Below are 14,313 nucleotides of genomic sequence, written 5' to 3' on the forward strand. Positions count from 1 at the left end.
CTCCTTCATTCTACACACTTTATAATAATATGCCAACCCTATGCAACTCATGGTATACCTAGCCCCACGTGGCGAAACCGCGCACAGTTGCCTGATATAATAATAATTATATAATCACATATTGAATTTCTCTGCTGCGTAATGATTATAATATATGGCAATACTATCAGAATTTTTTTATCTATGGAAAAGCCCGTCAAAGTGTGCCATTGTCAGAACTGTCAAAAGAGTATCATCTGCCACCTGTACGATTTTAGTCTGCTACAATAATCCAACGTACGCTTTCCATTCAAAAGATGGACGTGAAACGCGAGCCGGATGAATTCGAACTTGATGCAGATTGGCAGGTGCCCTTAAACCATCGAATTAACCCTGTGACCAATAATTATATAAAGCAAGAGATTGCCGACGGTTCCAGCATTGCTTTTGAGGTTCGTTTTATAAAGCTTATGTCTTTTATAGCGCCTATACACGTCCATGGATTCACTTGCAGCAAAAGTGGGTATTTTAAGTACTGACTTAAAGTATCTCCAAAATAATTCTTCAAGAGTAAGCGAGACGCGATGTTGTAATTTTTTGGTACCTCAAACCTCATAAAAATCTGTTGTCATTAAAATGAGTCGATACGTGGTGAATTTAATTTTTTTGCCGGCAGGTTCGCAACTATCTTTCTACTGCGCAAGAGCAGATATCGAACAAATCCTACTGTCGCGTGAACATTCAGAAGCTTCCGAATATTTATAATTCATGTATGCAATATTGCAACTGCAGGATAGTACAACACGTTTACACGTACATTTTCTTATTATGGCTGTGATAATACGTACTGTCAACAGAAAATCCTTACACGTGTAAACAGGGTAGATAGGTGTTTATTGGTTTTTGCTTATGTTTGCGGACATTGTCATTAATTTCGTACACGTATTTATTTATTTGCAAGCGTTGCAAAATTACGCGTACCTAGGTTAACTATATTAAACGTATCCAAATACATAATAAATCCACCATGTACCTCATGGAATTACAAATAATGTGAATTCCTTTTTTTCTATACGAAAAAAGTTAAGTAAAAAGTTAATAATATTATTTTGACATTAATTGAAATATTTTATATGCTAATATTTCAGTTCTTATTATTGCAATTTTGATGATAGCTGATATATATACTGGATTATTTTTTACTTGTTACTGGTTTACCGATTGCGCGAAACAGTCATATTGCAGATCCAATTCATCTGAATTCAGTAACCGATATCATTTGACAGATTCCAACCATTTGGTCAAGGCGTGGTGCAATGTGTAAGGCACGGGTTTTCTATCCGGGAGCTCTGGGTTCGATACCTACCCGGTGAGGACACCATTTGTGTTGTTTGTGATTACTCAAAATTACTAACAACTACCTTGTACGAAAAAGCAAAAACATACCTACAGTTATTAATAATGATTACAGAAACATAATATATATATTTGGATAGCAATATTTGGGGTTTTAAGATAACAGTGTCCTATCTACAATAACATAGTTTTGAGATAAACGCAAATGAAAATTTTACTACCATGTAATTTACTAAATAGAGAACACTTTTCTCAACTATAACTTGTAAACAGCTGATATATGTACAGCATTGAGCTTAAGAAACCATGTTGCAGCTGGGAAATATTGGTTCTCCGATGAATATACTGATTATTATATATCATATAAAAGTGAATGATATTCCATAAAGTAAGCTAGATTTAATAAAATAATAATAGGAATTTTGTTTTTTTCAGAACCTTCATACAATAGACATGGTAAATATAAAATCGGCACCCGAATTTCAGCGAGTGGACATCAAGAAAGAGTTTATTGAAGATACAATGCCCCCATTTAATTATAAAGATCCTCAACCAAGTTGTTCCTATTCGGAATATAGCCCAGGAAAACAGGTAATACTATTATTTGAACTATATACCTATACATACAAGTTTAGGTACCTACCTTCTAAACTGTTCCTATTCATCTTAGTGCAGTCGAGGTTAAACGATATTATTTGACAGTTTAAACCATTTTGTCAGTAACTGCAGCTGGGAAGGAATGCTTCCGCCGTAAAAAGCATGTGTGTTTGGCAAGCAATGGCCCATGCGCCCGTAATATGAGGCACCAAGAGCAAATGTCATTTTATCCTCGCCATCTGTAGTATTCGTGTATATGTACCTATTAAAGAAGAGCCTGCAGACTTTCGTCAAGGTTCTGAGGGAAGAAAGAAAGAAAAATAACTGAAAAGATTGGGGTTTACAGTAATTTCTCCTACGAATTGACGGAATCAGCACCACAAAATATATATATTTTTATAACTATGCAGACCGAGAGATAACTAAATGGCCTATCTTTCATCTCTTACTCATTATTTTTATTAGCTCACCGTGCTTCTCTCTCCTTTGAGAACATTGTGGTGACCTCAGTCTTAGGTATCGGATCCTGGATATTCCCAGGCTTAAAAAATACTGATGCTTCACATCTGACGTAGAGCCCCTTAATACGCTTGATTATGACAGTGTGTAGTGCGGGGCGACTTAGTTCCGAAATGTCTATGTCTGCGTTGACGCTGAACACATAATTTGACTTTATTTGTCCGCTGTTGACAGTTGTTGCCGGTGTCATGTTAATAACCACAGTGGCTTGTGGAGTGTCATACTATGGAAAAGGGTAGGATGGGTATTGTGATGTAGGAAAAGGTAGGTAAGGAAGGTGGGTAGGATTTATGATGGATAGGATTGGAATTGGATTGGAAATAATAGAGCATGAGACTTGGGGAATACAGGGTCGTGGATGGTTTGACAATACCTCTAAAACATCAGTTACCTGTCCGGTTACTTCACTCATTCGTGTAGGTTCCTGTATTATAAAAGACATTAAAATGGAATTAATAGATATCTCGGATTTGAGCGCCACTCTATGAAATGCATAGAGACAATAGTGATAAAAGGTAATTTAAATAAAACGCGCGTAAAGAACTTTAACAGATGTATAATCTCTACCTATATATATAAAAATCTCGTGTCACGGTGTTTGTGGTCGCACTCCTCCGAAATGGCTCGACCGATTTTTATGATTTTTTTTATGTTTTTTTGTTAGGCATGAGAATAGGTCAACAAGTATATTTTATACCGCTAGGTGATTAGGGTATTTCTATCCAGATTTTTTTTTGACAATTTTTTTTTGTATTTTTTTTATTATTTGGCATCAAAAATATCTATCACTCAAAATTTTCACCCTCCTACCCCTACCCTCCCATTTTTTAATCGCGATTTTATTATTTTTGTATTAACAAATTTAACCGTCGTTCGTATTTCAAACAGAACGAAATTATTTATGTTGTTGAATGACAGATAGCGCTACGTCCGAGAAGAATTCAAGAGAAGCGTCACTCATTTTCACATTTTGACAATTCATTCGGCATACACGAAGCAGTGCGTGCAAAATTTTGTACGATTTATTTTAATTTATCTATTTTTATGTGCGTGTATTACAGTGCACAATGCCAGCAAGACGCAAGGGGGGCCATTTGGGCCGTCGAACGAATAAAGCAACAAACATGCAAAATAATAGAGCAGAAAGAACAGACGAACAAATCCAACAAGATAACAAAAACGTGCGTGTGAACATGTCGCAATTGCGTGCATCTCAATCACAGCACGAGCTGAACAAAATCAACAACGACAATTGGAACGGAGCCAAGCGCGCCGGTTCATAGTTAACACACACAGAGCAAATGACCGACAACGCCAATAAGTACATCAAGCATTTACATCCGCTTCGTTCTTTCGTCTCGCATTCGAGTACGAGCCAGATATTGACTATTCCGCTCATCCGAAAGTGCTGATTGGTGATATGGACAAAGAATGTTCCCATTGTCATGCGTTCAAATTCAAACATGAGTCAGCCGAAATGTGTTGCGCATCAGGAAAAGTGCAACTACCAGAAATTGAGATACCGCCAGAACCATAGAACGGCTTGCTCATCGGCACGGTTCCAGATTCAAACCTGTTTCTGAAGTCCATTCGCACATTCAGTTCATGCTTCCAAATGACTTCGTTCGGAGCAACAGAAATAGTTCACAATACTGCGGCAAATGGTCAACAATTCCATTCTACTTTCAAAATCAAAGGCCAAGTATACCACAAAGTAGGCTCATTGCTGCCAATGCCAAACATACATTTTTGCAAATCTACTTCATCGGCGGTGAGATGTGTCATGATCGCTGACACACACCGTTCATACGACACTCTCCAATATCCGCTAATTTTTTGGAAGAGACAAGACGGATATTGCATAAACATTAAACAACGAGATCCTGTCACAGGTAATTCATTCATTATGAACATCATTACTCATTTTGAATTGAGAAAATGAATGGTTGGTGATTTTGTTTTTATTGGCGGTCATCGTCTACAGCGCTCCATTCCTCTTCCTGTCATAGATCCCATTCCCCACACACTTACGATACATTCGTTATTTTTTATTTAACAACCAAAATATTCACTAGAAATAATTTATGTGGCAGAACAATGTTTGCCGGGTCAGCTAGTTAATATATAAAATTTACTAGCGGGCGACAGTGTATAAAGTTGTATAATTAATCAAATCAATTACGAGCGCCTAACGTATAATAATATTCAGACAATTTAGAATACAAATAAATGCTAGTTCGGCGGACCGTACAGTAATGAAATAATATTATAACAAATACCACATAACAAATATGCTCTCAGCCCGTCGCGGTCCTCAAACATGTCGGGACCATGGGATTCCTTCGATCTCCTGGCCTCAGGGAGACATCCTTCGGTTGGCCATAATCAACGTCTCCAAAACGTCAAGAAATCAAGGCCATGGGCCCCGGTCTTCTTCGCACGAATACTCGGAACGGAGCGACGTCTGCTTCGTTCGAGCGATCAAAACCGAGAGCCCTGACTCCCGCTCCGCCTTCATGTTAACAAGCCGCTTTGCTTTTTTAGCGCCGGAAATAGTTTACGAACTTCTTCAAACTATCGTATTGCGCATGCGTACTCAGGTTGTCCTTTGCCATTTTGTTGCCATATGAATAAAGTGTGTCATGCGTTAATAACATGACAGGAGGTAAGGTGAATATTGTACACTGTAAGTTATTTTGATTTGATTGCTAGAAAGAATGTTGTCACTTGTGGATAATTCAATGCTTTGGGCAGGGGTAGCTGTGAGTTTCTCAATGAGTGTCTCACGGGGTTAAAACTTTGGGAGCAATTGGGAGAGGTTGCCTTATTCGTGAAGAGAATTGGTGAATTGGGTAAATATGGCCGCTGTATTAGTGTTCTGCGATTAGTGATTACCTGCCTATTGCAATATGTTGGCGATGACTCTTTATAAAGGTTTATAGCAAGGTGAGGCGTTTTCGGACAACCTTTGTAATTCGCAGGATGTGGACCCTCACAGTTGGTACAACGGCTGATTCCATATCTGAGGACTTTTTGTAAACTAAGGTTATTAGGAATGTATCTAAGTACATGTAAACGAACTCGTTCGTCACAACCATTTTCTAAAAAATACCGTGCGCTTCGGTACATAGACTTTTCTATACCGACCACTACCTTCATGACATTCTCACAAGCGTTTTACCCGGAAACTCGTCAAAATGAATATATTTATTTTTCAGTTATAAATACGATCTGTCTTCTGTTTGTTTTCTTTAGATTAACACCACTACCACTGTTATGGCTAAATCGATTTTATGTACGTCAGAAGCAGATGAAATTTACTCCGACATACACTTCGATGAAATTGACATTAAAAAGGAACTCGAACAATACAACGTAAGGTTTACAAATAAATAGTTTTATTGCAACATTTTACTATTGTAAGTACTGATATGATAATATGCATCTTCCTATAATCTATAGCAGCGATGGCAACCCTTTTTATTCTTTCGTGCAAAGTATTCGTAATAATGAGTGGCGTAGGTAAGTATATATATATTTTAAATTAATGTATGTTAACCAGTAAAATCAATCCCAGAGAATAAGTAGAATAATTATAATTTAGTATAAAATAATATGTTATGGTCCTAATAACAGCGGACACAAATAGCGTAACTAATGAATCAAATTAGATCAAATATTAGATACAGTTGCGATGAACATAATTGGATATCGTTAAAAAGAAAATACATTTTTAGTATTCGTAATACACATACAGTTGCATGTTAAATTAGAGTTAAGTTATCAACTGTCAAATTTCTCTTCGGTTGATTAAGTGACATTGTTTCGTTCACCGCGTCCATCTTGAAACGCGCGATTATAAATAAAAAGGAAAATAGCCGTACACATGGCGTAATCATAAACAGTACCTATGGATCATATAATTCAATATAATTCGTTCAAGGAGAATGCCGCAAGCAAATCTACCTAATATCCCATTGTGCAATCTTCATCTACCGTACCAAAATGTGGTACCTTCTTTTTCTCTACTCACTTAAGAGATAGACAATGGTTGAGTTATAACAATAGTTCATTCTCATAAAGCACACTACGGTCAACTCAAATCGATATACCTACTGAAGGATGCCAAACACACTTAGGTACATGCAGGGTGAAACAAAAGGCTACTTCAATTTGATCATCCGGGTCAGAATCTATTTTGTACATAAAAACTGAACCCTACGTAAATTGTCAGTGCCGATCGAGATCAAATTGAAATCTGGATTAGAGCGAACTAACACTAACAAGATGACGATACCCACTTCTCTGTTATGAAAACGGCATATACTCGTATCTTAAAACAAAGTTTTTCAAATTATTTTCGCACCGTTTAGCTCAACTAGGAATCTGCGTAACGTCAGTAGATAATTAACTTCGCACATGTAATGCGGATGCAAGTTTAAAAATGGTTACGCTGTCTAGATCGTGTGGTGCTAATAATTATATTATAAATGTTTTTTAGGATAACGCAGCAAATCTCAAATCGTCGGAAGAAGAGAAAATTGATGACTTCATACAAATTGACGAACAAGATGTTAAAAAAGAACTCGAGGATTACAACATAAGGTTTAAAAAAACACCTGGCACTATTAAACGAAATGTTTCTAAAACATTCCCCGAATTAGTGGCTGTTATAGAGTTGGAAAAAAAATATTTTCATGTTAATAATTTTGCGTGCGATATATGTGATAATTTTTTTGCATCGTTAGACTTGCTCGAGTTTCACAAAGTGTTGCATAGAAATATAATCCATAAAATCACTAATAAGGATGTTAAACAATGTAAACGTAGTAAATGTGAAGTCTCTTGTCACACTCCATTTAAAAGCGATGAATCTAATAATTCTAGTGACACGAAAAAACTTAAATTGCTGCTTACCGGGGGAAAACCATTTCAATGTAACCTATGTGATTATTCTTGTAAAAGATCTCGTCTGCTGAAATTACATATAATGACACATACTGGAGAAAAGCCATTTCAATGTTATCAATGTGATTATTCTTGTATAACATCTGGAAACATGAAATTACATATGTTGACTCATTCTGGTATAAAGCCATTTAAATGTGGTCAATGTCATTACTCATGTCTAACAGCTGGTAACATGAAATTACATATAATGACACATACTGGTTTGAAGCCATTTAAATGTGATGTTTGTGACTATTCTTGTAAAACATCTTTCTATATGAAATCACACATGATGACTCATTCTGGTATTAAGCCATTTAAATGTGATCAATGTGATTACTCGTGTATATCATCTGGTCAGATGAAATTACACAAAATGACACATTCTGGTGTAAAGCCATTTAAATGTGCTCATTGTGATTATTCATGTAAAACATCGTGCCACATGAAATCACATATTATGATGACTCATTCTAGTATAAAACCATTTAACTGTGATCAGTGTAATTACTCTTGTAAAACGTCTAGTGGCATGAAACGACACAAAATGACACATTCTGGTATAAAGCCATTTAAATGTTCCCATTGTGATTATTCTTGTAAAACATCGTTCCACATGAAATCACATATTATGATGACTCATTCTAGTATAAAACCATTTAACTGTGATCAGTGTAATTTCTCTTGTATAACATCCCATTATCTGAAAGTACATAAAATGACCCATTCTGGTGAAAAGCCATTTAAATGTGATCAATGCGATTTCTCATGTATAACATCGGTTCAGCTGAAATTACATTTATTGATACATACCGGTATAAAGCCATTTAAATGTGATCAATGTGATTACGTATGTATAACATCTGCTTACATGAAATCACACAAAATGACTCATTCTCCAGATAAGCCGTTTAAATGTGAGCAATGTGATTATAATTGTAAAAGATCTAGTCAGATGAAATTACACAAAATGACACATACTGGTATACAGCCATTCAAATGTCATCAATGTGAATACTCCTGTACATCTTCCCATATTTTGAAAGTACACAAAATGACACATTCTGGTGAAAAGTAATTGAGATGTGATCATGTATAAGATCTCTTCGGATGAAATTACTTTTAATGATACATACCAGTATAAAGCTATTCGAATGTCATCAATTTGTCACGACATGTATAACATCTAGTAATATGAAATAAAACAAAATGACGCATTTTGATGAAAATCCATTTAAATGTGATATTTTTGTGTTTATTCTTGTAGAAAATCTTTTAATATGAAATCACACAAAATGACTCATTCTAATGAAAACAGTTTAATGTGATCAATGTTATTACTCATGTTTAACATCCTGTTACAAAATTTACCGAAAATGAAACTTGAAAATGAATTGTTCATTTAATTATATCTAGTCCCATGACATCAAACTTAATGATTTATTCTTGTTGTTCCATTGTTTAACTATTATTTATTCAACGAATAAGACAATAATGTATGAGAATGTCATATTCTTTAAACTGAATATAGCTAATTTGAAAACATCTCATGCATACACATGCTAGAAGAAAATATTTTGTACTTAAACCGATAGCCAACATAATACAATTGTACAATCATTTGATGTCACAACTACTAGTTAAATTCAGCGTAAATAACTAAGATGCTGACACGACCACAAAATGCGCGCCTTCAGCTAGCATTTTTTGCGACGATATTGTGACGTCACAGCTGTTATGGTCTGAATGTCGATTTTACGTCGAAGTACGTCGCCTACCTCGAGACATAGCTAAAAAAATATGTGATAAGTCTCATAGTTCGGTCTGAGTGACTTACAGCCACTCAGAGTGAACTATTGATGATTTTTTTTTGCAGGCAGACCAAATGGTCTTATATGAAAAATAAAAGTAATTAAAAAGTCTAGAATTTAAGGTTAAAAATAAACAATTCTATGTGAACACTTCAGGCGATATCTTTAGCTAAATGCTGTATACTAAAGCTAATTTATAACTATTATCTTCTTTGCATTATATAAAATTGTTTTGGGTACGATATATTTTGAATCCGCGCGAGAATATAAAATCAATAACGTGATCAGTCTATTTTGGGCAATGTAAAATTTTCAGTAGAATGATGACATTTTTATAGCATTCGATTGGTTGAATGTGAAGACATTTCCGACCAATGGGCGACTAGTATAAAATTAAACGTAAACGTCATCATATAACTGGATTATGATTCGGCAGAAATGTTGTAATTTTTTCCGATAGCGTCCAGGTTATGGAGTTAAAATTTTTAATAAAAGAGTGGGAAAGAATAAGCCAAAGGGGATGACGTGCCGTTCCTCTCCGGGAAAAAAGTTGAAAATATTCATCGGGAAGAAAAGACAAGATTTAACCGCGTAAATAGTGGTGCATTTAATGCATTCATTTGTTTTCCGTGAGAAAGCTCTTGCCGCGATTAGAGTTCGAAAGGCATTTAGTGTAAAGATATCGTAATTGTGACGATTTGTTCGATCTAAACAATTGCATCATCTTGCGATGATATCACTTATCATCAGCCGCGCATGGCAGCCGGTTTCTTATCATTATAGTCGTGGGTGCCTTAATAATATAATAAGTGCGCAGCCATACCTATAAATATAAATAATTATAGAATTAGATATAGATAGTTTTATACAATAAAATTAAGTAAACAAAAAGTTTATAAAAAATAATTGTTGTTAATTCTTTAGTAAGTATACAAAAATTAGTGTTAAGATATTTAATAAAAATTAATTATAAAAAGAATATTTTATTAAAGAACTACCAGATAAATAATTAAAACAATAACCACGAAGATTTTTTTAATTCAAATAAATCTGCGATCTTTATTCCGGGTGTATAATTCGATACGTGAATCGAGTGACAGCCATCAGCTGTTCTTTGACGTTTCGCGCATGTGTATGTGGAACAAATGAGGCGTCTAATTCCATAAAGCGATAAGTCCACATTTGGTCAAAATCGAGAAAAAAATACGCACGTATTCTTTGTATGATTTTCGCAATATGTATTGATCTATAAATTCCAAAACGCGACATAACCCTACGAAAAAAATTATTTTAAGTCTCGATTTATTACAAAAAGCGCCAAGTCCGTGTTTCATATTATGTAAAACTTGGTTGATTTCGCGCGTGTTTAAGTCAACCAATAAGGGAACGTTCAATATTGAAAAGGGCGTCTCTCATGCTGTAGCATTTGGTAAACTCATGGCAGTGCCACGGAAATATGTGCCTTATGCGGAATAAATTAAAAAGTGAAATATAAACAGCGCTATGTCCAATTTTATTTTGCCTATATTTATTACATTTAAGAGTTTACCGGCTGAAACAAATTGCCATTTGGTTCTAATTTTGACATAGAATACAACGGAAAAAATAATCTCACGTTTTAACAAATAATTGAAGCTTGAAACATAAAAACGTTGTTTCCCGAAAATATTGAATTGTGGACTTGTCGCTTTTTATAATTAGACGCCTCAAATTAAATAAAACAGTTATTAGATTTTGACATCATCCTATTATCGGGTGGCGTTTTCACATCATTATATTGCAATATCGTTGTGATGTGTTCTCGAGTGTCGTTCAGAACCCTTACTTGACCACCCTCTCCGACCTCGTGCTGAGCTAGCCTAAATCAGGGGCTCTCAACCTCGCTATACGCAGGGCCGATTGAGAATATAACGCCTTTGTGACTTTACCAGGACCGGGGTTACATCAATTCACGACTCTGAATTGCAATAACATACTGACGGATTACTTGAATCCTGGTAGAGGATCAAGTCCTGTCTGTTGTCTTATTTTTTCCACTAATGATTTTTATTAGTGTGTATATGCATGCGTTCTTTTCAAAATATGTATATTTAATTTAATTTATCTTGCTTAGCAGCTTTTGACATTAAAATACACAAAATGAATATAGGTAATGTCTTGCATTTTTGTTGTAAGATACTAGTTAGTACTGTGTTTTGATATTTTTTTAATGTATTTGGAATATATGCTTGTAAAAATAACTCCTCTGTTCACTGAACTATGACTATGTCATATAAATAAATATAAGCTATATCTTCAAACCAACAATTGTGTTATTATTTTTCTGTTTTATTTATTATTTTATTAGTAGGTAACACAGTAAAATTAAGGTTGCAGTTGTAAATGGCGAATAAAAAAGTGTTATTTCAACATTTTGGTAAATGATTGCTAAGGCTACACATTGACTATGAAGAGACGGTTTGGTAATCTTACTGGCCAGCACCTCCAGATCATTATACAGGTCAATTCTTGACTGGACATGGCGGCTTCGCTGGCAGGCTCTGTGAGCTTGGTCCTGTTACCCGTTCAACTTGTCCTGTGGCGGAGATATATTGGATGCAAAACTCAACCTCTGGGAATGTTCTTAAATGTTTACGGTAAGAGAAGAGTTGCTCAAGTCGGTTCAACCAGATGTGGACCTATCGGACCATCCGATCTGGTTGCCACAAAGATGAATTTTATTTAGTTTAGAAAATTTGTGGCGTCATACTGCCTACATGAACAGATCTTCACTTAGAATGTTTGGAAGTTTTGTATTAGCTTGAGTTACTACAATTTTTAATATTGCCTCAACGTACCTGCTCATCTCTACCATGGAAATAATTTTGAAAATACCTACTTACTTCTTTCTAACCAAATAGAAAAAATATTTTTGAAAAAACGTGAGACACCTCGCCGGAATCAAACCCGCATCTCTCGGGTATTGCGCCTATTTGACTACTATGCTAAAGGAGTCATATCTAATTACAACAAACTTTAACTAATGGTTTTTAATACTCACTGAAGCAATTTCTAATTAATTGAGCTATGTACTTACACATTTTCTCAGAAGTGTTTTCAATTTTATGTATATTCAATAATTAGAAGTAGGTAGGTACATTCTTAAATCTTGTGAATTAATCGTACAATAAAAAAAATAGTTAATTAAATTTATATTTATTCATTATTAATAATAAGCAAAACGTAAGTACCTAGGTAGTTTGACACAGTGAAGGTTTTACGCGCGTGGCAGGGTTCATATATTATTTGGACGATGTTAAAAAAACGACATATTTATTTCAAAATTAGCAGTCGCCACATAGTCCAGTGCCTTTCGGGGTCTCTAGGTTTGAACTTGGTGATCCATTTAGCAGAGTCGCCCATTTCCAAAGGCCACCTAGTCCATGTTGTTTGGTATAGAGATATTCACGAAAAACGTGTTGAAATAAATATAATATGCCCGTGAAATAAATACAGTTTAATATCATACACAGTTTTATGGACTTGATGCATTTTGGAAATGTTTTTATGGACAAGGTGAGTTATGGTAAAACGTGTATGGAACATCTATATGATAAGAAACATTTATGTTTTGTTAATTAAGTTAAAATTTAATATATGCTTGCGAAAAACACATCGTATTCTAAAATATCATACCAGTTTTTGAAAAATTTAAAGATTAGTTTTGGACTTTTGACACAGTTTTATGGACAAAACGCATTTTGAATTTGGACGCTGTTTTACAACCATTATACGGACTGCAAAAGACTACTATGGGAATAATTTTCATAGAATTGTTATGTGCTCATTCGAATAAGCATATAACTGCATATTCAGTTCATTTTTGGTTCAATACTGGACAAGATGAATTTCGGAAATGGGCGACTCACTATGTATTATATTATGTAGGTACATAAATAGGATTTTCTTAATTATTCTGAGTCACACCTTTTTCTTACATTCTGCTGGTTCATCACATCATCCTAAACGGATGTAAGGCGACGATGGATTTCAACAGGGTGGACCTGGTTAAAAAAGCAAATGATTGAACGCACCTCGTAGGCGGCGGGATTCGATAGTAAAGCGTTCATCTAAAAGAGTACCTTTGAAAACTACATACAGGTACAATTCGATACCTGCTCAAAGATAATAATAACATTTTCAAAATAGACACATGAATAATGTAAGGTCTATTCTGGTCTATCGGATTCAGCTGTGAAACCTTTATACGAGATAATATCTGTACCTCAGAGGCAGACGGATGCAAATCCAAATACCCAATTGTTCAGGAGAGCCAAAAAACAATTTTTATTTTAAACGAATACTCATAACTTCTAAGAAAATATACATAGAATGATCATTATTTTTTTTATTCTTATTCAATTAAAATACTTCTGGAATATGTAAGAAATGAATAAATATAATACAATTTTATATCTAAAAAAATAAAATAAAAAACGTAGTGTGGATTTGCATCCTTCTGCCTCTAAAGATATTTTGTTAATGTGGATTTGTATCTTATTTACCTAGCCAAAATAAAACAATTTATAAGTTAAAAAAATGTATAGGTATAAATATAACAAAGCAAAACACATTTTTTTTTAAATTTTTATTATGTCATCATAATCATTACCAGCCTGAATCTATTCACTGCTGGATGAAGGCCTCGCTAATCTCCAAGCTGATTCCACTTCTCTCATTTCTGCGCGTTCCGTTGCCAAGTTTTTCTGCAGAACTTATCATGTCATCGATCCAGCGGCCTCTAGGTCTACCATGCGGATGTTTTTTACCTCTTGGATATACCACTGGATGACTAAATTTGTCCAACGATTGTCCTTTCTTCGAGCCATGTCCCAGCCCATTTCCATTTGAGGTTTTTAGCAAACTCTATCACATCATTAATCCTTGTCCATTCCTTATCCATTCATTCCTTTTTTGTCCTTTTGCGTTATGCCCAGCATGCACCTTTCCATACCACGTGGTGCTACTCTAAGTTTCTGGATCTCTCTTTTACTAAGGCTCAATGTTTCACACGCATGTGGTTACGGGAAGTACACATTGGTTGAACACTTTGCACTTTAGG

At 34.9% G+C, this 14,313-nt stretch overlaps 1 protein-coding gene across 2 annotated transcripts; it reads left to right on the forward strand.

Moving 5' to 3' along the window:
* The first annotated feature begins 205 nt into the window (after positions 1-205).
* On the forward strand, positions 206-9,752 carry LOC147076537 (uncharacterized). 2 transcript variants are annotated; one of them, XR_015069314.1, is made up of 4 exons: positions 206-431; positions 1,771-1,926; positions 5,707-5,826; positions 6,953-9,752. XR_015069314.1 is itself a non-coding variant. In XM_085940329.1 (3 exons), the coding sequence occupies exons 1-3, from the start codon at positions 297-299 to the stop codon at positions 3,732-3,734; spliced, it is 513 nt and encodes a 170-aa protein (XP_085796455.1). In that variant the 5' UTR covers positions 209-296; the 3' UTR covers positions 3,735-5,826. The 2 variants fall into 2 exon arrangements, 1 of the variants encoding a protein (XP_085796455.1); XM_085940329.1 differs by lacking the exon at positions 6,953-9,752 and having other exon boundaries at positions 209-431; positions 3,513-5,826.
* The last annotated feature ends 4,561 nt before the right edge of the window (positions 9,753-14,313 follow it).

This window comes from Rhyacophila brunnea, unplaced genomic scaffold (genome assembly GCF_057557595.1).
Source record: "Rhyacophila brunnea isolate RB1 unplaced genomic scaffold, BYU_Rbru_1.0 scaffold_13, whole genome shotgun sequence".
NCBI lineage: Eukaryota > Metazoa > Arthropoda > Insecta > Trichoptera > Rhyacophilidae > Rhyacophila > Rhyacophila brunnea.

Coding starts and splice junctions, on each gene's coding strand:
- LOC147076537 (XM_085940329.1), top strand. CDS start 297: ATGGACGTGAAACGCGAGCCGGATGAATTCGAACTTGATGCAGATTGG. Junction 432..1,770: donor GTTCCAGCATTGCTTTTGAG/GTTCGTTTTATA, acceptor TGTTTTTTTCAG/AACCTTCATACAATAGACAT. Junction 1,927..3,512: donor AATATAGCCCAGGAAAACAG/GTAATACTATTA, acceptor CGTGTATTACAG/TGCACAATGCCAGCAAGACG.